The following is a 27305-nucleotide window of genomic DNA, read 5'->3' as shown; positions in this document are numbered from 1 at the left end:
AGTTACCGAGGCAACCCGCCATTACAGAGCGAGTCTGTCATTACAGAGGCGGGCCAGCTTTGCCAAGGCAGTTCTAACTACACCCATATAAACAGGACTGCAGGGAAGTTCACACAGCAGCTGGGCAGAGCCCATAGCAGTTCAGCGAAGCCTCTGCAGGCAGAGAGTGACTAGGCTTCCTCCTTGTGGGCAGGGCAGCCCTGAAGGAAAAAGAAAAAAAAAGAGGCAGCAGCACTGTGGAAACTCATAAAGCCCTAACTCCCTGGGACAGAACACCTGGGAAAAAAAAGAGGTTTATGGGTTCTGCTGCAGACTTAAACTTACCTGCCGAGCAGCTTTGAATGAACAACGGGGCTCACAGCTCAGCACTTGAGCTACTATAAAGGACAGACTATTTCCTCAAGCAGCTCCCTGACCCCCGTATATCCAAAGAGTCACCTCATAAAGGAGAGCTCAGACTGACATTTGGCAGGTATCCTTCTGGGACAAAGCAGAAGAAGAAACTGGTAGCAACCTTTACTGTTCGGCAGCTGCTGCAAGTGATCCGCAGGCAAGCAGGGGCTGGAGTGGACCTCAGCAGTCCTGCAGCAGAGAGGCCAGACAGTTAAAAGGAAAACTAAGAAACAGAAATAACTTCATCATCAACAAACAGGATGGCCACTCAGAGACCCAATCAGAAAGTCAACAAATACAAAGTCGACAGGTGGATAAATCCACAAAGATGGGAAGAAACCAGCACAAAAAGGATGAAAACACCCGAAACGAGAACACCTCTCCTCCTACAAGGGATCACAACTCCTCACCAGCAAGAGAACAAGACTGGATGGAGAATGAGTGCGATGAAATGACAGAATCAGCCTTCAGAAAGTGGGTAATAAGAAACTTCCGTGAGCTGGAAGAGGATGTGGAGAAATAGGAACACTTTTACACTGTTGGTGGGAGTGTAAGTTAGTTCAGCCATTGTGGAAGACAGTGTGGCAATTCCTCAAGGATCCAGAAATAGAAATTCCATTTGACCCAGCAATCCCATTACTGGGTATATATCCAAAGGATTATAAATCATTCTACTATAAGGACACATGCAAACGAATGTTCATTGCAGCACAGTTTACAATAGCAAAGACCTGGAAACAACCCAAATGCCCATCGATGATAGACTGAACAGGGAACATGTGGCACATATACACCATGGAATATTATGCAGCCATCAAAAACGATGAGTTCGTGTCCTTTGTAGGGACATGGATGAACCTGGAAACCATCATTCTCAGCAAACTGACACAAGAACACAAAATCAAACACCGCATGTTCTCACTCATAGACGGGTGTTGAACAGTGAGAACACATGGACACAGGGAGGGGAGCACTATACACTGGGGTCTGTTGGGGGGAAATAGGGGAGGGACAGTGGGGGGTGGGGAGTTGGGGAGAGATAGCACAGGGAGAAATGCCACATATAGGTGAAGGGGAGGAAGGCAGCAAATCACACTGCCACGTATGCACCTATGCAACAGTCTTGCATATTCTTCACATGTACCCCAAAACCTAAAATGCAATTAAAAAAAAAGATCTCATAGACAATTTCATTTACAAAAGTGGAAGAAAAATATGTGCATATTGCTTAAATAGGAAAAGTTGGTTTTAGTTTTTTGTAAAAAATAATTAAAGTTAATATGTAACCCACATTTTAAGTAATTTTTTCAAAAATAATTTAAAATTTTTTTCTAAGCAATATGCACATATACTTAGGCTACTTAGTAGGGGAGATTATTAACCTTTTTTTTTTTTTTTTTTTGAGGCAGTCTTACTCTGTCACCCAGGCTGAAGTGCAGTGGCACAATCTCAGCTCACTGCAAACTCTGCCTCCCAGGTTCAAGCATTCTTGTGCCTCAGCCACCCTAGTAGCTGGGATTATAGGCACACACCACCATGCCCAGCTAATTTTTGTATTTTTAGTAGAGGCAGCGTTTCACCATGTTGCCCAGGCTGTTCTCAAACTCCTGTGCTCAAGTGATCTGCCTACCTCAGCCTCCCAAAGTGCTGGGATTACAGGCATGAGCCACCATACCCAGCTAATCTTCAGTTGACTTTTTTTAATGAGCATGAATTGTTACTTTTGAAAATAAGAGCAAAAAGAAAAAAAAAACAAGTGTAAATAGCTTAGCAGTCCTGTCTTTATCACATTGACTAAATTATTCCCTCTGAAAGAAAGTAGCCTTCTGTTTGTCACAAGAGAATCTAAGATCACATGTTGAGATGAACCAGAGAAGGGCAGGGAGTTGGAAAAGATAAGGGAAAATGCAATAACCAGTAAAGAATATGTAAACAGAAAACAAGGATCTGACCAATACAGAAACAAGGATTTGTTCAGAGCTTTACAGTTTCCAAAAATGTTCTTACATTCTCCCAGTAAGGATAGGAGGGACAGATGTGATTATCCTTCTTTCTCATATGAGGAAAATAAGGCTCAGAGACCTTATGTGTGATCTGGCCCAAGTCATACAACTTAAAAGTGACAGACTTTAACCCTCCTGATTCCAAGTTTAGGAAATAACTAGAGAAGCAAACAGCTGGATGCAGAAGAGGAAGTAGCAACAGTCTTAGCAACAAATATAAAGGGTCCCAGATCTGACTATGGAAAGCACACAAGGACAGGCAGAGCCACTGTGGGACAACTGATGGTGGTTCCACTGCTAGAAAACAGAAGCTAAAGAGGAGCTGAATTCTTTCCTAAGGGAATAATTTAAAAAAAAAAAAAAATCAGTGGGAAAGATATCTTCCTTTCAGGCATGTTTAGGTTTTACAAATAAATAAAGAACTTGTACACAGAATATATAAAGAACTTTCAAAACTCAACAATAAGAAAACAATTTATAAAATAAGCAAAAGATTTGAATTGATACTTTATACTCTTAACTGAAGAAGATACACGGATGGCAAATAGGCACATGAAATGATGTTCAACATCACTAGTCATTAAAGAAATGCAAGTTAAGCTTGAGACACCAGTATGCCCCTATTAGAACAGCTAAAATTAAAAAGACTGATCAGGCCGGGTGCTGTGGCTCACACCTGTAATCCCAACACTTTGGGAAGCTGAGGCGGGGGATCGCTTGAATTTAGAAGTTCAAGACCAGCCTCAGCAACATAGTGAGATCCCGCCTCCACAAAAAAATTTAAAAATTAGCTGGGCGTGGTGGCACTCGCCTGTAGTCCCAGCTACTCCAGAGGCTGAGGTGGGAGAATTGCTTGAGTCCAGGATGTTGAGGCTGCAGTGAGCCATGATTATGCCACTGTACTCCAGCCTGGGTGACAGAGCAAAACCCTGTCTCAATCAATAAAATAAAATAAAGACTGATTAAACCAAGTGCTGGGAATGATGGGGAAGACTAGAATTCTCAAACACTGTTGATTGGGAACGTAAAATAGTACAACCACTTCGGAAAACACTAAAGTGTCAAGAGAAGTTCTTAAAAACTTATTTAATAACTTTTTCTTCATGTAATGAATTAGGATAAAATAAGATGAAGCATGTAATAAGTTTAAAACACTGTCTTGCACAACTAACTCCTCAGTGTGTTAGCTGTTATTCTTTTCTACTATTGTATGAGAAAGACGAGGGGCAGGGACAGGATGGAGAAAGAGACAGAAAGGAGGGAGAGTAAGTGAGGAGAGGTAGAGGGAGAAAGATCAGGGTCTCCTTACTCTCTTTGTGTCCTCTGAAGCATTTGTAAATCCCGCCTCTGGTCCACCAGTTGATGCAGAATGGCTTTCCTCTTGTGGTTAGCAGCTGCCTCCAGCTGGTGTTTCATGTAGTTCTGTTCTCGCTTTTGCTTTTCCACCATCGGTTCACCCTCATCCTTACCAAAGATGGGCTCGGAGGAGTCTGGCTCAAAGAGGGGCAGCTGGGAGGGTTTGTTCTTTATCTTAAACAGGGATATACATAATGCAGGTTATCATTCTACCAGGGAATAAGCTTTATGCATAACCCTGTAATGTGGTAAACTACCAATGTCTTACAAGAAGGAATGAGGGGCTCAGAAACCACCAAATGCATAATACCTAAGAATATTCATAACAACTTACACATATTTTAGAATGTTGCTAAAATACTGCATAATTTTAAAAACAATAATATTTGTCCCCTTACCTATGCATCCAAAGCTCGCTTGTAACACTCTGTTTCTTCCTTCTTGTCTTTTAAAAATTTCGCTCTTTGCGCAGCAAGTCTGACAGTTAAGAACAGGAGAAGGTGAAGCACAGTTTTTCAGTCTTTAATAATACGGATTAACATCATCAAAACATATTTAGTAAGTATTAAATAGGAATAAGAGTCCGGTAAATAAAAATTGATGTTTTATTCTGGTAGCTTTCATTTTTAAGAAAGAAAAGAGTAATTCAAATCCATAGGCAGCCAGGCACAGTGGCTCACGCCTGTAATCCCAACACTTGGGAAGGCTGAAGTGGGCAGATCACTTGAGATCAGGAATCCGAGACCAACCTGGCCAACATGATGAAACCCTGTCTCTACTAAAAATATAAAAATTAGCCAGGGGTAATGGTGGGCACTTGTAGTCCCAGCTACTCAGGAAGCAGAGGCAGGAGAATTGCATGAACCTGGGAGGAGGAGGCTGCAGTGAGCCAAAATCACACCACCTCACTCCAACCCGGGCGACAGAGCAAGACTCCATCTCAAAAAAAAAAAAAAAAAAAAAAATCCATAGGCTAGTGAACAGTGTATTGAACACAGGACAAACAGGACAGGTATAGGCAGGTGACTGACCATATTGTCCAAATGCATTACTACTAAAACAGCCGACACACTACCACCACTCCACCTCTTACCACACCCATCAGTTCTTTTAAAAATCTAAAGAAAAAAAGAAAACAAAAAAAAAATCTAGATAAGAAAGCAGGAAGTGACCATTCTATAAACTGATTTATTTTGAAATCTCTTAAGTTACCTATTCTATTAAAAATTATGGTTCTTCTATATGTAACCTCTAAAAACACATCTATGATCTTTCAAGTGAGTACAGTGGAACATATACATTTTATAGGAATAGATTTTTTTCATCACAGAAACTAGGTTCTTATTTGTTTTAGAAGTTCACACTATAATGGCCTCCACAATTGTTCTCCTAATCTCAGCAGCAAAAATATGCGCCTCCTTAGGCATATATAAGCTCCATGTCCCTGATCCTGTCCCAGGTCTCAGATAGCCCAATCCTGAAAAATTGGAATTGAGACTAACATTCTCCAAGTTTGAGCTGGAACACAGATGATGTCAACTAAGGAGCATGTATGTAAGCAGAGGGAAAGCCATTCTGCATGCCTTTTTAGTCCCTGGTTCCAGTCCTTCCTACATTCCCTGTACATTCCTGCCCTCGGGTTCCATGGGACACCCCTACATAATTATAATAAAACCTCAGCTTTGCCATGAGGTCATTTGAACATCAAATAGCAAGGAACAGCTGCTCAAGATGAGTCCCTTTCTCTGTCTACTGGTACTGATTGCAAAAACAATACAGGATGATGCTCTATGTTATAGTAATTACAGATTGGCCATTACTACTATAATAACTATGGCAGCTTTTTCAATTTTGTAATAAAAAATGATGGTACTGATACAGAAGGAAGTTGCTGGGAAGGGAAGAGTGTGGTCCCTTTAAATGATACGGAGCAGGGAAGGGTGTGGTCCCTGACTAGGGCTCCACCTGTGTCCACAGTCCTAGATGAGGTCAGGCATTTTTGTTTTCCTGCCCAAATGCATTTCTCAAGACCACCCTGGCTGGCCACACCCTGATCCTTTGCCTATAAAACCCCCTAAGACCCTAGCAGACAGGCACACAAGTGGCTGGACATTGAGAAAAACACATTGGTGGAGGAACCACAAGTGGGTGGATGTTGAGAGTTGTCCAGAGCACACCAACAGGCACCAGCATGCCAGCAGGCCATCAACCAGTAGAATGACATGGAGTTTGGTTGGGGTAGTTGGAGGGGAGCCCGGGCTGCTGTGCGGCCCGACTCCAGGGGAAAACCATCTCCCTTCTGGCTCATGCATCTGCTGAAAGCTACTTCTGTGCAATAAAACCTTGCAGTCATTCTCCAAGCCCATGTGTGATCCAGTTCTTGGGTACACCAAGGCAAGGACCCTCGGATACAGAAAGCCCTCTCTCCTTGCGATAAGGCAGGAGTCTAATTGCACTGACTAACACAAGCCATCTATAGACGGCTAAACTAAAAGAGCACCCTGTAATACATGCCCCCTGGGGCTTCAGGAGCTGTAAACATTCACCCCTGGATACTGCCATGGGGTCAGAGCCCCACAGCCTGCCCGTCTGTATGATCCCCTAGAGGTTTGAGCAGCAGGGCACTGAAGAAGCGAGCCACATTCCCATTACATGCCCTGCGAGGGAGACAAGGGAACTTTTCCAATTTCAGTACTGGCTGCTAACTGGGTTAGTTTGCTCAGTTGGTTACAGTGGTGTTAATGAAACTACCAATGCTGATTCAATCCTACATGGAAATTAACTTCACATGAAAATTCCAAATCTATTTTTCAGAGCATGTGTAGCTGACTCACTCCTCTGTAAGTTGTACTTGTTCCAGGTGGTCCATCAACTCTCTGTTTTGTCTTTGCTTTATTTCGTTTTCCCGTCTATTATCCATTTGTTTCAGGAGACTCTGGGAATATTCCTCTTGCTTAAGAGCATTAAGTGCAGGACTGAGTGGCCGTTTGTCAAATAGGAAGGATTTCTAGAATGAAAGAGAAGCAGTTCATTTATGCTAGAATACCAAAAAACAAGGTTAATAATTCAGAAAACTAAAATCAATCAGAAAGTATTTCTTAATTTATAATATTCTCCCAGCCCTCAACACACTGACCAGCTAGTGTTGAGGTGACCCACAGAATCATATGAATGTGTTCAAGGATGAAGCTGAGCTGAGCTGACTGTGTTACCAAAACACCAGGGGTTTGGTCTAGATGCTTACTGCACAGAAAGCCAATCACTGAGACAATGATTATTGCCAAGGAAGAAGGATTTAATTGGGTGCTGTAGCCAAGGAGATGAGAGATCAGTCTCAAATCCATCTTCTTGAACAACTAAAAGTAGGGGTTTGTATAGCAGGGAGGAAATGAAACTATGTATGGGAAAATGGGAATTCAGGAGGGATAAGGAAGCAATCATGGTGAATTGAGGGGCCTGGCTCATTGTCTGGATGCGATCATCTGGTGAGTTTCAATTCTTTGACACTTTTTAGAAGGCCTAGTGGTTCTTTCCTGAAGAAGGAACTCAGATAAAACAAATGTTAAGTTTCAAGCTTTAAGACCAGAAGGTTCAATTTCTATGTTTATTTAAAAAAAAAAAAAAAAACAACCCTGTCTATGGGACTGTTGGGTCAGTTTCAACTGGAATCCCATTGCTGAGACAGAGATGAAAAGGGACTCCATGGAATAGGTCGTGAGTTAGCATTTACAACATCCAGATGGAAAGAAGAAGGAATTCTGAGTGCATGCAAAAGCATGCAAGGACAGAGAGGAGGTGGAAAGAGGGCAAACAATACCTACTGTGGGCCTGGCTATTCTAGACCATGATTGATGCAACAGTGAACAACAACAGAGATCCTCACACTCATCAAGCCTGCATGCTGGGCAGGAGAGAGTGAACAAGTAAACAGTACATCAGGTCATTTAGGATAGTGCTAAGTGCTAGGAAGCCCTTGTGATGGCAGGTGGCTGGGTAGGAAAATAACTAAATTGGTTGGTTATTAGGGAAGGTTTTTCCATGAAGAAGATGAATCACCTTCACTGTAAATATCGGAGACCTGTGTTCCATACAGAAGGAACGTTAAGTGCAAAGACACTAGATGGAAACAAGCTAAGCATGTTCAATAAGCAGAAAAAAAGTTCTCTGTGGCTGAGGTATAGTGACCAAGGGAAAGTAGAAGGCATAGTGACCAAGAGGAAGGCAGGAGTCAAAATGTGTAGGATTTGATAGGTCAAGATGGGGAGTCTAAATTTCATTTTGGCTCAACAGGAGGCCAGTGGAGGTTTTAAATGGGAAAATAGTATTTTAACCATATTAAAATATTACTTTGGCTGTTTTGTGGAGAATAAATTAGAGGAGAGCAAGAATGTAAGCAGTGAATCTAAGGGAAGTATTGCAGAAGTCGGGCCTAACACTGTGGCTTGGCAGCACTTTCAGTGTGGCAACATTAAAGATGAAGACATTTGAATAGATATTGGATACATTGGGGAGGTAGAAGCAGCTGGACTTGCAGATGATCGGATGTCAGGAACAGAGAAAGGAATGCTGGGATCATGACTAGACACAGTTTTGTGTAAAAATGGCTGGTTGGTGATGCCACTTACTAACATGAGAAAACAGAAAAGAACAGGTTACAAAGGGAATCAAAAGTTCTGTTTAGGTCTTTTAAAATTTAAGATGTATATAGATATATCAAAGAAAAGATACAGAGTGAACAGTGATAAATATAATCTGGAGCTTATATATAAGAAGAGAGAAAGATCATGCCTAAATTTCAGAAGCCCCATGCTCTCTCTCCGTCCCTCTTTCCCTGCTTCCCTGCCTGGAATGCTCTTCCTCCCTTGGTTTCTTTACCTAACTCTTGTATGCCAGAAAGTCTTCCCAGATCTCTGGTCTAGGTTAATGAATCTCTTCTTTTGCTTCTTTCAGTGCCCTTTTCAGAGATTTATCATCACATTTATTTTACCACACAGTTGTCTCTTTAAGAGTCTGTCTCTCCCACTAGAGACCTCTTCACGAGAGGGAACCTTGTATTCCTAGACACCAGCACAGTGGCTGGCATAGAGGAATTTAATAAATGTTTGATGGTAAATAAATAAAACATTTTATTAGATGTACATCCGGAGAGTCGACTGCCCAGATGATGTATATAAAGAGAAAGTTTCAGGCAGAAATAAAGGTAGGTACATGATGATTGAAATCATTAAATCAAGCAGTGAAGCAGTTGGCTCACCACCATCTGAATCTGGATTTCTCAAACATTAATGCGAATACAAATCACTTGTTGATCTTATTCCACTATAGATGCCCATTAAGGAAGTCTAGCATAGGGCCCTTGATTCAGCACTTATAGCAAACTCCTAGGTGATGCTGATTCTGCTGGTTCTCTTAGGTCCTAGGGCTGGGCTCTAGTAGCATACTCCTCCCTCCTTTCCACCCATCCCAGGTCTTGGTTGAGAATTACCATAATTAATAAGGGCTGCAGTGACTAATGGGAACAGTACAGTGTATGTGAATAGTGTGGCTGTAGACACTGGACAAGGCCTGCCCTAGAAGAAGACTTCAAACTGTACCACCCACCTGTCAACTCTGCTGCTTATAATAAAAGGCATGACTTACAGTACAGAGAGTGGGCCCAAAGACTTTAGATGGGGCAAGTGTTAGCAAAAGAAATTTTTAAAAGACTTACATAATATTCCGGTTTCACATTCTTGTGGTTTCTTATAGCTTCAGCAACTCCAAGATTATAGGCAGCATTTTTCTGATTCTGTTCTCTAATAGCCAGACTTTTCATCTATTGCAAAAAAAAAAAAAAAAAAAAAATTTAATTTTTAATTACATATTGAAGTGGAGCCTCTAAAAATTTTAATTCTATTACATTAAAATAATCCAACCATGGTAGAAATCTGCCTTTTGGAGGCATTTGTATTTTCTGATATCTCTATGAATTTATAAAAGTAGATTGGGAAAGGTATTTTATTTCTTGTCTTTGGCCTTTAGGTACCACCACTAGAGAGATCTAAGGAATGGAAAAATTCATCACAAATGCAGGAAAGGGCAGGCATTAGGGTCAATTATTAGACACCATGTAAATCTGGAAACAGCAAGTATAAAAGTGCCATTCTGTCTTTGCTTGAAATAGGACATGAATCTGAAGGGTAAAAGCCTTCACCAGAGTTATGTTTTATCAGAAATAAAAAAATAAAATAACATAAATCCAATAATTCCAACTTTAAAATTCAGATCTTATGGGTTAAAAAAAAAATCAGTGAGATGTGCAAACATCCAACTACATGGATATTCATCCCATTGTTGTTCATTATTAGTGAAAACTTTGACACAAGTTTTAGTCCAACAGTAAATACATGACTAGATATGTCACAGTACAGACATATGATGGAACATTTTTAAATTACATGATAGGCTGGGCTCAGTGCTCATGCCTATAATTCCAGCACTTTGGGAGGCAGAGGTGGGAGGAATGCTTGAGCCCAGGCGTTGAAGACCAGTCTCTACAAAAAATACAAAAATTAACTGGGCATAGTGACGTGTGCCTGTAGTCCCAGCTAATCTGGAGACTGAGATGGAAAGGATCACCCGGGCCCAAGTAGGTCGAAGCTGCAGTAAGCAGAGATTGTGCCACTGCACTGCAGCCTGGGTGACAGAGTGTGACCCTGTGTCAATAAATAATAATAATAAATTACATTATATAATCATGTTCTACTACCCCATGTTAAAGACTAATCAAGGTGTTGGACTACCTGGTGTCTGAAGAAAGCCTCCTGATCTTTCAGCATCTGATATTGCTGTATGAGTCTCTCATCTTCTATCTCTCTCTTCCTCCTTTCCTCACTGTAGTACAACGGGGAATTTCGTTGGGCTCGTTGGAAACATACATAGCACATTTCCTACAATCCCAAATTTTGGGACAAATAAATTTTTACATTTTACCTTTTTGCTTTCACTTTCCCTTCACAAGCTTTCCAACGGCTAGGTGTAGCAAGAAACATGTTATTAAAGGATATATTAGTGACAGCAAAATGAAATTTGCAGAGTGGAGCCCAGAAATACTCTGAAGAATTTTCTGAACTCTTACTTCATCAGAAGTATTTATAGCAGCTGAAACAAAGAAAGGGATTTCTCAACTCTTTTTTTTTGTTTACCAGTATATCTTGACTAGTAGATAGATTTATGACAGTCCAGTTTTGAGTCTGAACACTTGAGTACTTGAGCCAGACCCATATAATTAAGCAAGAGAGATTCCCAGAACTCTCTTTGGGAAACAAAAATCAGAATAAGATTCTGATGGGGCTTTATTTGTTTGGAAACACTGTACCTGTCCTGCCTTATTATGATCCTGGCAAGCTGCAGATGTTTTGGGCTTCATCTCACCGTCATGTTTCAGACAATCTGGAGATGATAAGCTATAAAAACAATGCAAATAATTAATGTTTCATACAGTCTGACCTCAAAAGCAATAATAATTTTAGAGGCAAGTATAAATATAAAGAAAAATATCTCAGTGGATTACTTCAGAGCAGCTATATGTATAGAGGTTAAGAATATGTAACACAGAATCTGAATTTGTGTCAGATAAAGGTGAGTTTGAATCCTAGCTTTCTTGCTTACAACATGACTGCTATCAGACAAGCTGTGTAATCTTGCAAAGTCTCAGTTACCAATTCTGTGAAATGGTGACGAAATGTGTTCATTCCACAGAAACATATTGAGTGCTTACCATATGCACTGTTCTAAGCACAAGAGAAGCAATGAAGAACAAAATACACACATACAAAAGTCCTTGTCCTTGTGTAATTAACATTCTGATGGGGATAGAGAGCCAATGACAAGATAAATAAGTGAACTTTACAGTATGTTCCTTGATGATAAATGACTTGCAATGCTGGATTAATGGAGTGTTAAACTGTAAAGAGAATGACCACGGAAGTTCTCGCCAAGCAAGTGACATATGAGTAAATACCTGAAGGAAGTAAGGGAGCAACAGTGAAGATATCTGATGGTAAAGACATTCCAAGCAAACAAACCAGTGCAGTTCTTCAGGTGGGAGGTGCCTGTGGTCAGTTTGGTGGAGGGAGATTAATTAGGGGTGAGTATTAATACTAATGCTAGTATTAATTCATTAGAAAATAGGACCGATAATATCACCTAAAAAGCAGGTCAAAGAATGAAAATATTTATTATTATTATTATTATTTTGTTTATTTATTTATTTTGAGACAGTGTCATGCTCTATTGCCCAGGCTGCAGAGCAATGGCATGATCTCAGCTCACTGCAACCTCTGTCTTCTGGGTTCAAGCAATTCTCCTGCCTCAGCCTCCTGAGTAGCTGAGATTACAGGCGCCTGCCACCATGCCCGGCTAACTTTTGTATTTTTAGTAGAGATGGGGTTTTACCATGTTGGCCAGGCTGGTCACAGACTCCTGATCTTGTGATCCATCCACCTCAGCCTCCCAAAGTGCTGGGATTACAGGTGTGAGCCACAGCACCCAGCCAAGAATGGAAATATTTAAAAATAAGTTGAGAAATAGAGAACAGATTCAGAAGCTCAAACATGAATTTGATAGGACTGAATTTTTAGAGTAAAGGGAATGGCAAAGAACAATATTCTAGAAAATAACAAGTAAGAATTTTCCAGAAAGTCATGGCTCCTAAGATAGTCATGCAGAACATCAAGAAATAAGAAAGATTCTTAAAAGCTACAAGAAAGAATGACAATCATATTGACTCAGACATTGCATCAGGACAACTGTCAACCTCAGTACTTTTGTTGTCTTCATTGCATGTGTTGTTTATTTAATTCAGTCTTCCTATAAGATTGTAAGTTTTATAATAGCAGGTTTATACATACATAACTCTGAATCTTCAGTGCCTAGAATAGTACCTGACACATGGGGGTGTTCAGTGTTTGTTGTATTGAATTAAATTCCCAGGGATTATACATCAAATTCTCAATTATCTTTCATAACAGTGATATTATCCAAAACAAGCATGTTTAGAGTTTTGAACATGACTTTAGTAATCCACAAAGTACATAAATTGCACATATGATAGCTGATAAATTTTGACACATTAATAAATTGAAGTTTGGCAACACAATGCAAAGTACAAAGTTGGGCGCTCAGTAAACACTTAATGAGCATGGTTGAGTATGGTTGACTGATTTGAGGTCTTAAAAAGTATCCTACCCAAAGAGAGAAGGAGAAAATATTATAGAAATCTTCTGACATACCATCACAAGAAGAAAACAACCATGATAAATCGTAATACACTCATTCATTCAAGTAATGTTTATTGAGAACTAATGGAGTGCCAGCTGTGTTAGGCAAAACTACTTTCCAATTTGATGTAAATATAATACTATGTCACATAATATCCAAGTGCTTGGGAAAATGGGGGGGCAGGGGGAAGCCCAAATCTACAGGAAAAGTTGGATGATCCCAACTCTGTGCTATTTTGTTTCCATCTGTGTCATAACATATATCCCACTGAATTGTAATTTATCCCTCTGTATATGTCTGGCTTTCCCACTAGGTGGTGAACTTTGGTCACCTTTATTATTCCTGTCACGTTGCATATAGAAAGTTCTCAATACTGGATAACTGAATTAACAAACAATTACAATTCCCTGCATCAAGCAATGACTCAAAAATATACTTAGTAAAGTACAACAGAAAAAAAAAATCAATGCATTACCTTTCAGGGGTCATAATCTTCCCACCACTCCCACTTCGCTCAGACTTTTCTAGCAAGCTGACATTTGTCACTCTGGCAGGGAACAAAGCTTGTCTATCTCGAAGTCTCTTGGGTGATGAGATATCTATAGAATAAAGAATGAATGAAAGTGAGTTTCCTTTCAACTCTCAAACCACTAACTGGGTAGTTTTTGCCAAGAGAAATTTTCCTATCTGATATACTCTCTTATCTTTAAATAATCATCCTTTGTCTTATTGTGGTATAAAAAATGTTTTTGCTGTATATCTGCAAAGAAAGCACTGTGCTAAGCATTTAGAAGATACAAAGAGACAAGTAATATAAATGGAGGAAGTGGGCTGAATATAACATGACCAGAAGACATGTTAGTTTAGTTAACATTTCTTAATTAAGAAAAATGGGGAGAGAGATCCAAGATGGCTGATCACTAGCAGCTTGGGATCGTAGCTCCCAGTGAAAGCACAGAGAACGAGAGGATGCCACACTTTCAGATGAATTTTTGTTGCTCACGGACCAAGAGATTCCCAGCGGAGGAGCCCCACGGGTCGCCAGGGTGACTCTTGTGGCCAGCGCGGCAGTTTTGCTGGCGCCTCAGTGCAGCAGTTCTTGGTGCAGAGTCCGGAGATTCCCGGGCAGAAAAGCACCATCAATCTTAACACCGCTGTTTTGGCCGGCGCAGTGGATTGCTCAGATTTCAGCGCTGGGAATCAACAAGTTGGACGTCTGCTCAGAGACCTAGTTAGAAAGTTGGTAATTACAAAGACGACAGAGGGATAAATATATAATGAAGGGAAGAAACCAGCCTAAAAAGGCAGAGAATACTCAAAATCAGAGTGCCTCTCCCTCTACAGGGGATCGCAGTTCCTCATCAGCAATGGAACAAGGCTTAATAGAGAACGAGTGTGTTCCATTATCAGAAGCAGGTTTCAAAAGGTGGGTGATAAGAAACTTCTGTGAATTAAAAGAACTTGTTCTAACCCAATGCAAAGAAACTAAGAACCTTGAAAAAAGGTTTGACAAAATGCTAATGAGAATGGACAATTTAGAGAGGAATATAAGTGAATTGATGGAGCTGAAAAACACAACACGAGAACTTCGCGAAGTATGCACAAGTTTAAACAGTCGAATTGATCAAGCAGAAGAAAGGATATCAGAAGTCGAGGACCAGCTCAGTGAAATGAAACGAGAAGACTAGATTGCAGAAAAAAGGATAAAAAGGAATGAGCAAAGTCTCCAGGAAATATGGGACTATGTGAAAAGACCTAATTTACGTTTGATAGGTGTACCTGAATGTGACGAAGAGAATGAATCCAAGTTGGAAAATACTCTTCAGGATATCATTCAGGAAAACTTTCCCAACCTAGCAAGGCAGGGTAATATTCAACTCCAGGTAATACAGAGAACACCACAAAGATATTCTTCAATAAGACCAACCCCAAGGCACATAATCACCAGATTTATTAGGGTTGAAATGAAGGAGAAAATATTAAGGGCAGCCAGAGAGAAAGGTCAGGTTACCCACAAAGGGAAACCTATCAGACTTACAGCAGATCTCTCAGCAGAAACTCTACAAGCCAGAAAAGAGTGGGGACCAATATTTAACATCCTTAAAGAAAAGAACTTTCAACCCAGAATTTCATATCCAGCCAAACTAAGCTTTACAAGCAAAGGAAAAATTAAATCTTTTGCAAACAAGCAAGTACTTAGAGATTTCACCACCACCAGGCCTGCTTTACAAGAGCTTCTGAAAGAAGCACTATACATATAAAGGAACAACCAATATCAGCCTTTCTAAAAATATATCAAAAAGCAAAGAGCATCAACACAATGAAAAATTTACACCAACTAATAGGCAAAACAGCCAGCTAGCATCAAATGGCAGTATTAAACTCATATATATTCAAATTGGACAAAAAGCCAAAACCCATCGGTATGCTGCATCCAGATCTATCTCACATGCAACGATACACAAAGACTCAAAACAAAGGGATGGAGGAAGATTTACAAACCAAACACAGAGTAAAAATAAACAAATAAATAAAAAGTAGGAGATGCAATTTTCGCCTCTGATAAAATAGACTTTCAAGCAACAAAGATCAAAAGAGGCAAAGAAGGACATTACATAATGGCAAAAGGATCAATGTAACAAGAAGAGCTAATGATTCTATAGATCAACGAGACAGAAAATTAACAAAGACATCCAGGACTTGAACTCAGACCTGGAACAAGTAAACTTAATAAACATTTATAGAACTCTCCACTTTAAATACACAAAACACACATTACCACCTCACACCTATTCCAAAATTGACTACATAATTGGAAGTAAATCACTCCTCAGAAATCGCATAGCATTTTCATAGGTTTAAATGAAATATTGGTTGGCTGCTTGTTTGTTGTTTTCTTCCCTTATTCCTTCCTGTCTACATCATTAAGTATAATTATTGGTATAAAAGAGGTTTTCAATACCCATTACTAAACTGCATTCTAGCCTGGGCAAGAAAGCAACACTCCCATTCTCTCTCTCTCTCTCTTCCTTTTTCTTCCTCTTCTTCATTCTTTTTTTTTTCTTTCTCTCTTTCTTTCTTTCTTCCTTTAAAAAAAAAAAAAGAAAAATGAACAGAGGCAGTTTCCCAACTTTGATGTCTGTAGATTTGGATATTTTGCCTGTAAAGGTCTTTCAGTAGATATAGTTGAAGAGAAAAATAAGATATAAACAAAAAAGTGAGAGCTCCCTTTGGAGGTCATCTTATGTGCTAACAGTGCTAAGTGCTTTATATATATTTAATAAATAACAACTTAGGACAATGATGCAAAATGTCTAAGTCACAATAAATGTTGCAGTCTTTTTTTTTTTTTTTTGGCGACAGTCTCACTATGTCACCTAGACTGGAGTGCAGTGGGCCAATCTCAACTCACTGCAACCTCTGCCTCCCAGGTTCAAGCAATTCTCCCACCTCAATCTCCCAAGTAGCATGTGCCACCATGCCCAGCTAATTTTTTTTTTTTTTGTATTTGTATTTATAGTAGAAGCAGGGTTTTGCCATGGCGGCCAGGCTGGTTTTCTGACCTCAGGTGATCCACCTACCTCGTCCTCCCAAAGTGCTGGGATTGCAGGTATGAGCCACTGTGCCTGGCCAAATGTTGCAGTCTTAGCATCTGACATGTTTAGAGGAGACAAACCACTTCAGAATTCAATGATAAGTTTTCATGGAGGAAGTGAGATGTGAAAAGGGTACTAAAAGGTAAGTAGGATGGAGATAGATTCAAAGAAAAGGACAATTCTGGCTGCAGGAAAAGAAATGAACAAAAGGATGAAGTTGGGGAAGGGCAGGCATGTTAGAAGATCATGAATAGGCCAAGCACAGTGGCTCATGCCTGTAATTCCAGCACTTTGGGAGGCCAAAGTGGGCAGATCGTTTGAGCTCAGGAGATCAAGACCAGCCTAGGCAACATGGCAAAACCCTGTCTCTACAAAAGTACAAAAATTAGCCAGTCATGGTCGCACACACCTATGGTCCTAGCTACTCAGGAGGCTATGATGGGAGGATCACCTGAGCCCAGGAGATTGAGGCTGCAGTGAGCCAAGATTATGCCACTGCACTCCAGCCTGGGTGACAGAGCAAGACCCCATCTCAAAGAGAAAAAAAAAAAAAAGAACATGAATAGATAATTCTGCCCAAAGAAGGGGTCTGTGTAGGGCACAGTGAGAGATGAGACTAAAGAAATGAAAGCATGTGAATATTAGGCTAAAAGTTTATATGTGATCCTGTAGATCACACATAGAAAACTGACATCCACAAGCCAATGTTCACCCGTTGGTATGTTTTGTTTGGCCTAATCAGCACTTTTTTGTTTTAATATCAATAAAAGTTGTCAACATTTAACAACCAATAGATTTCACATTAAAGTCAAGATATCTGCTTCTTTTGAAAAATCAGAAGATTTGTGCTCACTTCAGTAGTACATATACTAAAATTGGAAAAATCAGAAGATTTGATACCACTTCGGCCACAGTTCCACAAAGCAACAATCTATTAGAGGAACAGTTCTGAAAGTGTGGCCTGGCAAGCCCTAGGGTCCCTAGGACCCTTTCAAAATGTCTTTGGGGCTTCATGCTGTGACTCACACCTGTAATCCTAGCATTCTGGGAGGCCGAGGTGGGTGGATCACCTGAGGTCAGGAGTTCGAGGCCAGCCTGGCCAACATAGTGAAACTCTGTCTCTACTAAAAACACAAAAATTAGCCGAGGATAGTGGCACATGCCAGTAGTCCCAACTACTCGAGGGGAGACTGAAGCAGGAGAATCGCTTAAACGCAGGAGGTGGAAGTTGCAGTGAGCCCAGATCATGCCACTGCCCTCCAGCCTGGGCGACAGAGCAAGACTCCATCTCAAAAAGAAAAAAAAAAAGTCTTTGGTTAAAAAAAAAACTTTGGAGTCCTAAGGTTTTCTTCGTATGCTTCCTCCTGAACAACCTATCACAACAGATTAGATGCAAACAAAAGTATGAGAATCTAGCTTTCTTCTATAGACATCAAAGTGGTAAAACTGCCACTCTTCATTTTTCATAAGAAATGTTAACTAAGCTAACAAATCTCCAACTCACTTGTATCCAGACCACTTCCTGCATTTGCATTACCTGCCTGGACCCTGTAGTCATCTGAGTTTTGGCCCCTTTGAGCTTTGGGGAGCCAGCAAAGAGTTGATGACTTAAGACCCTGAGAGTCATAGGATCTAAGGCTCATAAAGTAATTAGCTCATAATTAAGGTTAGATGCAGGATTCTAGGAATAGAACATATTTGTTAGAAATAATATAGTGATTATTTGTGGCTGGGTACAATGGCTCATGCCTGTAATCCCAGAAATTTGGGAGGCCTAGGTGGGCGGATCACTTCAGGTCAGGAGTTCGGGACCAGCCTGGCTAATGTGGTGAAACCCCATCTATAGTAAAAATTAAAAAATTAGCCAGGCATGGTGGCACACATTTGTAATCCCAGCTACTCAGGAGGCTGAGGCACATGAATTGTTTGAATCTGGGAGGGGAGGTTGCAGTGAACTGAGATTATGCCACTGCACTCCAGTCTGTGCAACAGGGAGACTACATCTCAAAAAAAAAAAAGTAATAATAATACAGCAATAGTTTATAAATTTAACTTTATTTACTTTGGGCTAAGCAAATATGGCTGGCTCATAGCAGTAAAGAGGGACAGATTATACCCAGAAATCATTGGCCTACCTCTGATGCCTTCTTCTTTGTCTGACTGGTCTTTTAAGTTGCACTTCCTTTCTCTGTTCGCTCCACATTCTTCTACAAGGGTCTCCATAGGCAGTTTGTTCTCCATCTCCTTGAGCTCAATCCTAGGAATGAGCCAATATGTTTTTCTGCTGCACTGAACCTGAACAGGTGACTGTGTGAACTCTGAATTCTTGGAAGCAACCCAGCCAGCTGGCTGGTTTTGAAATAAGCCCACTGTCTTCAAGGGATGAGTGCTCTGATTTGCTGAATACATATCATAGATTAATTTATTCCAAGGCTTTCTGGGAGCTGACCAATACCTTCCCCTCTATAACATAGGCTCAAAAGCAGCTTGCATATAGAGAAATTGCCTTGACATCCTTTATTTAAGTCGCTGGTTTTTGTTTCCATTTGAATTTTCTATATCCTAGTTCTGTAACTAGATGATATGGAGTGATACAGTGAAAGGAGGTTATGGATAGCTTGAAGGTAAGGATTAATAGCCTGGTAGAGTATGCCCCAAAATAACCATTTGTCTCCTACTTCCTTCTCCACTTCACTTCCTCATCCTCACCCCAGACAAAAGTGAAGGACTTGCAAAGGTACAATTTGTAGCGGGGGAGGAAGGGAGATGTTCAGTTAGTGTGTGTAGTTATAGGATTTCTTTGGTTTCAGGTATGGAGTACTAGGCTGGAGTAGGGAGTGAGGGTGGGGATACTTTTAGTCAATTCAGGGGCCAAATATCACATAAATAAAACACCAACAATTATTTTGAGTATTTAAGTCCCCATGTCCATTTCCAGGCCCTTGACTTCATGGATCTTCCATCTCTATTCTTTGACCCACTACAGTTATTTCCCTCCTGGAGTGCGTAAGCCAAAATATGTGAAAGGCAACAGCCACATTTGCCTTCCAAAACAATCAAAATAAAATTGTTTTCAATCCAGTGATTTATTTTTAATGAGAAAGGCAATGTGGTGCAATGGAAAGAACACTGGACCAGGAGCCATGGTCTTATTTCTAGCTTGGCTGCTTATTAGTTGCATGGCCATTTCATGTGCAAGATGAGAGGGTTGAACTAAACAATCTCTAAGGCCTATTCTGGCCTTCACACTGAATCTTACGAGGTATGTGTCATACAGCTCTTCCGGGAGGGGGTTGATCCAAAGCAACAAACACAAGAGGATGTCACACTCAAAACACCTGAGAAATTCTCATACTTTTATACTGCCTAAAGTAATAATGCTTTAGGAAGCTAGTTATTATTCTCCAAACTCCCTCCACCTGAAATACACAGTGGTTAATGGCACAGCAATTAAGATTATGAACATAATTAAGGGGACACAATGAATAAGTGATGGCCAAACTGGAAATAAAGCTGAAGTCTCCTGACTCCTATTCCATTGTTCTCAATAGTGCACCATATTGCTTCATTTATTTAAAAGAAAAAAATTAAAATTAATTTTGTATCATTATAAAATGGAGAATTATAATACGTATGTCACATGGTTGTCATGAAGATTAAATACAGTAATATGCAGTCGCCAGTAACACCCACTGCGCTCATGGAGTAAAGCTGTTTCCTTATTCTAACCTATCTGGTTATCTGTTTAACCCATTTAGTGGTAAAAATCAGAGCTCAGGAAATTGGCTGAACTGCAGGAAGAAAAAGCAGCTAGCGCAAAGTAAAGGAAAGCTCAGCAGGTTAGAAGAGTTTTACTAATACTGCAGGGACTAAGGTTGCTGGAAGGTAGTATCAGAATTTCCAGGGAGCGAAAGGTAATTTTTAAGAAGAATAAATGGTCCAGGCACGGTGGCTCACACCTGTAATCCCATATTTTGGGAGGCCAAGGCAGGTGGATCACTTGAGACCAGGAGTTCAAGACCAGCCTGGCCACTATGGTGAAACCCCATCTTTCCTAAAAATACAAAAATTAGCCAGGCGTGGTGGCATGTGCCTGTAATCTCAGCTACTTGAGAGGCTGAGGCGGGAAAGAATTGCTTGAACCCAGGAGGCAAAGGTTTCTATGAGCCGAGATCGCACCACTGCATTCCATCCAGGGTGACAGAGCAAGACTCTGTCGGTGGTATGGGGGTTGCGGTGGAGAATAAATGTCCATTGTTATTTAACTTAACTACATAAAGTGTATGCACTAAACTCTTCTTTGTTGGTGCATTTAGAGAGGGAGAGACAAACAATGCTTTAAAAGGAGCATGAGCTATAAAAAGATGAGAAACACTGCCCAATCAGATCAGCAGATCACCAAGGAACGCTAGTGCCTCGAGGAACCTGAACCCATGAAGCAAAGCACTCACTTTGGAAACACAAGCACACTGTTGGGCCGCTTCACCAAGGCGTCTCTGCTAGACAACACTGAGTCCACAGTGCCAGGCCTCTAGAGCATAGAGAGAGAGCAAGGTTACGTCTAGGCTGCAGTCCAGGACTCAGACAAATAAAAAACTGCAGGCTTATAGGCAAGTCTACCACGATACTTCTGTTGTCATTGTTTATGTTTAGTGCTTAAAGTCCAGAGCTTAAAAATCCAATGAGGAATGATCTCATTCATCAAAGTAATCACCCTGGGTAGCTGCACAGCAATTCCATTGGTGTTGCATTTTCTCAAACCATTTCCTTTTTGGGAACTGCCTTCAGAGTTGACAGATTCTTTTAGATATCTTTAAAAAGATAGTAGACTTCCTAAAAATATATGGAAAATGAGCAAGCTGTCGAATTCCACTCTTGGCCCAAATTAGGCAATTAAGAGAAGGGCTTTCGAGTGAGGTGGGCTCATGTTCAAATCCCTACACCTCTAACAGGTATGTGGCCTTAGGTACTAGGGTTTGTGGGGATAATAAAAGGATCTAATAGCACTTCCATGAGGTGCTCTATGTAAGTAGCTAGCACATAGTAAATACTGAACAAATGGCTATTATAATTATCATATAATTATAATAGACACATTGTCACATTTTTAGTATAGAATATATAAAATCATTATTTTTGCATGAATGCTATAGCTTACAAAAGCCTTTGAAGGGAATTCCCAAAAAGAAATATAGAAAATATTTCTAACAAAAGCAGCATTACTGAAATAAGCACACAGCTTTCCAGGGGGACTACTCTACAAGACAGTTTTAAGTTACAGGTCATTTGGGAATAAACTCTCACTCCCACCACTTTCCAGCGGTTTTCCAAAATGTGTTTTAAAGATCTAATGAGACATTAATGAGATATTGGATTAACCTAGAATTCCATGATTAAATACATTCAGGCAGTTAAACTGACTGCTTTCCAGCCAGACTTCTCAGCTCCTTTAACATGTTGATGTGTTCTGTCCCTCTGTCCATGAGGGTGATTAATTCAATCAGCAGTGTTCAGTCAGTTTGACCTCCAAACTCTTTTTTCATAGAGTATCTCTCAGGACTAGTTCTTTTGGAAAACGTTCTTTAAAAGATGTGCTTTAGAGTTCAGCAGGTTAAGGGAAACGCTATCTTCTCTTTTTTTTTCCTGCCCACCCCGCGGCCGGAGCCAGAGAGGGGCTGACCAGGTTGGTTTTGAAGCTGTATTCTCTTTTAAACACATATTGAAGCTACAAAGTTCAGCAGAATCCCTGAGGGTTAAAGATGAGCTAGCCACTTTGGCCTTGCTTATGGACTTGCAAATCTTGCCTTGTGTTTTCATGGAAAAGCAAAGTTTTCTCCTGCATGTGTTTCCCACTTTCCACACACAGGGTTGGCAGTCCTCTTAGCATTCCTATATGAAATCAGTTTGTGTAAAAAACACCAGGAGTTTCATTATGCACAACTCTATTTCCTGAGTCCTTATCCAAGAGTTTCATAAAAGGAGAAATGGATAGACTTCGATATTAACAGCCTTTTCATTTAAAAAATCAGGGTTTTGCTTTAGGGGATATAGGATTACATAACATTCCATGATAGTTCAATTCATTCATGTCTACTTTGTTAGTTCCCACAGGAGTACCTGAGGTACACTAAGTATTCAGTAAATCCTGTAGATAGACTATTTCATTTGCTAAAACTCTGCTATATCCAACTTAGTATGAAGGTCACACCAGCTACTTAATGGTTGACAATAATGATGCCAATTAGGAAATTTCACCTACAACATGGCAAATTAAAAGCTAAAGATAGAAAAACTCCATGATTCAAAGTAAATTTTGTTGTATACTTTCATGAAAGTAAAGTAGTAGAACCAACATTAAAAAAATAGAATAGTAGAACCAGCAAAAACTGAGTGGTTAGGAAGTCTGGCCTTGAATTCCAGTTCTTGTAGTTGACCTTGGGATTCCCACATAGCCTCTCTGAGCTCCTACTTTTCTTCTTTGTAAAATTAGGTTGATAATAATGCTGCTTGTATAATATTTTGAGACTCAAATAAAACAATACATGTGGAAGAAGTTTTTAAACTATAGACCAGGCGTGGAGGCTCATGCCTGTAATCTCAACACTTTAAGGGGTCAGGGTGGGTGGATCACTCGAGACCAGGAGTTCGAGACCAGCCTGGCCAACATGGTGAAACTCTTGTCTCTACTAAAAATACAAAAATTAGCTGGGCATGGTGGCACATGCCTGTAATTGCAGGTACTTGGAGGCTGAGGCAGGAGAATCACTTGAACGCAGGAGTTGGAGACTGCAGTGAGCTGCGATTGTGCCACTGCACTCCAGCCTGGCTGATGGAATGAGACTCTGTCTCAAAAAACAAACAAACAAACAAAAAACCTATAAGGTACTATAAAATATTCAGATTTCTAAGTTTCCATTACAATTTATATCCCTCAGTTGGCTTTGACTCTTAAAGTTCCTTTGCTCTCCTAATCTTTTTTGTCAAAGAGTTAGTCATGTATAAACAAGCACTTCCATGCATTTCAGGTAACTGTCACTCAAAATATATCAACCTTTGTTTTTCTTAATTACAACACACCTCTAGATGAGTCAGAACTACAATTAGGAGAAGACTTAGGAGAAGGAAAACATTAATTTACATTTGCTAGGGCCTTTGCCAAAGCGCCACTTCCATCCATGGTACAAAGGAAGTCTTTATAAAACCTCATCTTCACTTTGCTGTCTCTGATCATGAGGACCCCAATTCCTTTGAATGTAAACTCCACATTTTTTTTCGTGGAAATGGATCACGATAAAAAAAGCAACGTCTCCTTCACGCATCCTTCCACTACATCTCTGTTAAATGGACCCTCCAGGGCTATCATGACAAAATTAAGTGGAACAATTGGGATATCACCTAGAGGAGAAAAGACAGTTGGAATGGAAGAAAGAAAGTGGTGATTACAATAAGTACATATAATACACACTCACAAATAATTATCTGATTCTCAGTACCCTAAAATAGAATCCTCTGGTTGAAGCCTTTAGTTATACCCAATGTAATATTATTACTGCAGACAATTAACACAAGTAGTAACTAACATATTAATCAGTACAATTTTCTCTAAAAGTATAATGTTCAATGCTCAAAATAAGGACAATTAGCTCTCTAAATAATACTGTAGACAAGCTTTTGATTTTCTCTAGGACACATGGTAATAACTAACTGCTTCTCTTCCTCGGAGGGTTTATCTTCATCTCCCTTATCTTTCAGGACATACTGCAGCAATATTTGCTGATAGGGTTTGGATATGTGTCCCCACCCAAATCTCACGTCGAATTGTAATCCCCAGTGTTGAAGGTGGGGCCTTTGGGAAGTGATTGGATCATTGGGGGGGTGGATCCTTCATGAATGGTTTAACACCATCCCCCTGTTGTCATGATAGTGAGTAAGTTATGAAATCTGGTTGTTAAATATGTGTAGCACCTCCCTCCCCTCTCGCTCTTCATCCTGCTCCAGTCATGTAAGTCATGACTGCTTCCCCTTCGCCTTTTGCCATGATTGTAAGTTTCCTGAGGCCTCCCCACCCATACTTCTGTATAGCCTGTGGAACCATGGGTCAATTAAACCTCTTTTCTTTATAAATTACCCAGTCTCAGGTAATTTTTTATAGCAGTACAAGAATGAACTGATTCATTTGCCTATATCCCCCAGTTATCATGCCATTTTTACATGATTACAAATACCTACAAGTGTTAAATATTTTTAAAAGATAGCCATCTTCACTAGAAGTTATCATTTAAATGAAATAGTGTCTTATACAAGGGTGTCAGACTGAATGACTCACATAAAGCTTTTTCTCTCTGATGAGCCCACATGTGACATTACAAAGGAATACGATTATGTCTATCTTGAAGGAAGCACAGGATCTATTCAACTAGAACAGATGTAGGAGCAATATAAGATTCACAAGTCAGAAAAAAGGTAAATAGCAAAGAGGATCAAGATGACAAAGCCAGAGAGATAACAACAAGGTCCACTGATAAACAGGACACAGAGAAGATGAAAATATTCTAAACATTTGCTCAGTAAGCATGAGTTATCCTTTCAAATGTCCACCACTGCTGAATGATGAGAATTAACAAGACATGAGCTTCACTGCAGTCTCCTGCACAATTTAACAGTAATTCTAACCAACTCCCTCCCTTTTTTAAAATATGCAAATTTCTTTTTTATTTTTTTTCTGGATGCCAGACAAAAAAGACTCAAATTTCTTAAAAAGAAGGCTCTCTTGCCTGCCTCTGGATTTTCCCCTCCCTTTTCCCACCCCCTCTCTGCAATGTGTCTTCCAAACCACTCATCTGAGTTAGGACACTATCATCTCATGATTGTCAAGTCAGTGGATACTTTGCAAATCCTATATCTCATGACCTCCCTTTTTTTTTTCTTGTATACATGATGCCACTCTTGGTTCTTCAGTTTCCTCTTCCTTGTTCCCCTTTGCTGGCTTCCCTCCTCTTCTGCTTCTTATAAGATACTGAGGTTTGTTTATTTGTTTTACAGGTTTTCGTCCTTGTTTATCTCTTCTTCTGAGTGTACATCCTCTCTTGGGTAAACATCTAAATCTTGATCTCTAGTCTCCACCACTTTCCTAAGCTCTGGAATCACCTCTACCTAAATATCCCTACATGTATCTCAAATTCAGCATGTGCAAAAGCAAATTCACTATTTTATCCACTACCAAAATTCACCTTTCCCCTTCATTCTCTATAAAGGTAGTTAATAGTATGAGTACCCATTGTTCTCCAACCAAGAAATCTGAGTCATACTAAATGCCTTCCTTCCTCTTCTTACCAACCACTCTCAACTTAAGCCCTACCAATTCTATATCTGAAATGTCTCATGAGTAGATACCCTCATTTCTCCCCTGATGACCATTGTCTTCATTCAGGCTTTTACTATATTTTAGTAAACTACTGTAACTGAAAGAGTATCTTTCTAAACTAATCTCATATGTACAGATAATTCCCTGTTCAAAAACTTTCAATGGCTCCTCAGTGCCTACAGGATGAATTCTAAAGTCTTGTCACACCATATAAGGCCCCTCACAATTGGCCCCTACCTGCCATTTTCATCTTTTCTTCCTCTGCTTACCTCCACAATGATATGACTCGGCCATACAGAAGTACCCATTACTTCCCTAACAGGCTGCATTCTTTCCTATATTCTTGACTTGTTCATATTGTTCCTGAAATATCTTCTCCCAGATTCTCTGCTCACAGAGTCTTATCATCCTTTAAGATCTCTTCACGTGTCATCTTCCTAATGCAGAGTTAGGCATGCTCTCCTCTGGGCTTCACAGCATTTGATCCAGTTTTGATCAATTTAGCTTTTATAGTACTTAATCATGTTTCATCATTTCTTATATATTAATTATCCATGCTAGAGTCAAAAGAACTATGTCTTACTAATCTTTGAAACCCACTATAAAATGTTTGATTAGTTACAGATATGGTCTGGATTCATGTCCCTCATGTTAAATTGGAGGAAGGGCCTGGTGGGAGGTGATAATGGGGTGGATTTCCCTCTTGCTGTTCTCATGATAGTGAGTGAGTTCTCATGAGATATGGTGGTTTAAAAGTGTATGGCGCTTTCACCTTCATGCTCACTCTCTTCTGCTCTGCCATGGTAAGATGTGCTTGCTTCCCCTTTGCCTTCTGCCATGATTATAAGTTTCCTGAGACCTCCTAGTCATGCTTCCTGTTAAGCCTGCAGAACTGTGAGTCAATTAAACCTCTTTTCTTTATAAATTACCCAGTCTTAAGTAGTTATTTATAACAGTGTGAGAACAGACTAATACAGTTACCTAGTTAATTAATGATAAAGAATCATAACCCCAAAGCTAAACTGTAGACAGAAATTTTTCTTTGGGGGTTTTAAATTTTTATTTATTTCCTTATTTGTCTTCTTGTTATTATTATTATTTCGCAGCCTCCAACTCCTAGGCTGAAGTGATCTTCTTGCCTCAGCCTCCCCAAGTAGCTGGGACTACTGGTGTGAACCATCATACCTGTCTAAGTTTTTTTGTTGTTGTTGTTGAGGTGGAGCCTCGCTCTATCACCAGGCTGGAATAGAGTGGCATGATCTTAGCTCACTGCAACCTCTGCCTCCCAGGTTCAAGCGATTCTCCTGCCTCGGCCTTCCAAGTACTGGGACT

The 27305-nt window shown here is 40.0% G+C and overlaps 1 protein-coding gene across 1 annotated transcript in view; it reads right to left on the bottom strand.

Moving 5' to 3' along the window:
* CCDC81 (coiled-coil domain containing 81) overlaps positions 1–27305 on the bottom strand; it is a 70196-nt gene that overhangs the window by 5947 nt on the left and 36944 nt on the right. The window contains 10 exon segments of the mRNA XM_012469476.2: positions 3706–3926; positions 4151–4229; positions 6587–6759; positions 9463–9567; positions 10535–10681; positions 11110–11197; positions 13489–13612; positions 18745–18866; positions 21061–21140; positions 23748–24004. Of these exon segments, the coding sequence (XP_012324899.2) occupies positions 3706–3926; positions 4151–4229; positions 6587–6759; positions 9463–9567; positions 10535–10681; positions 11110–11197; positions 13489–13612; positions 18745–18866; positions 21061–21140; positions 23748–24004 (1396 nt within the window).

The sequence above is a fragment of the Aotus nancymaae genome, unplaced genomic scaffold (genome assembly GCF_030222135.1).
Source record: "Aotus nancymaae isolate 86718 unplaced genomic scaffold, 86718_ANA_hifiasm-v0.15.2.pri h1tg000059l, whole genome shotgun sequence".
Taxonomy (NCBI): domain Eukaryota; kingdom Metazoa; phylum Chordata; class Mammalia; order Primates; family Aotidae; genus Aotus; species Aotus nancymaae.
The sequence above is the reverse complement of the archived record's forward strand: the minus strand, read 5'-3'. Positions and strand labels throughout refer to the sequence as shown.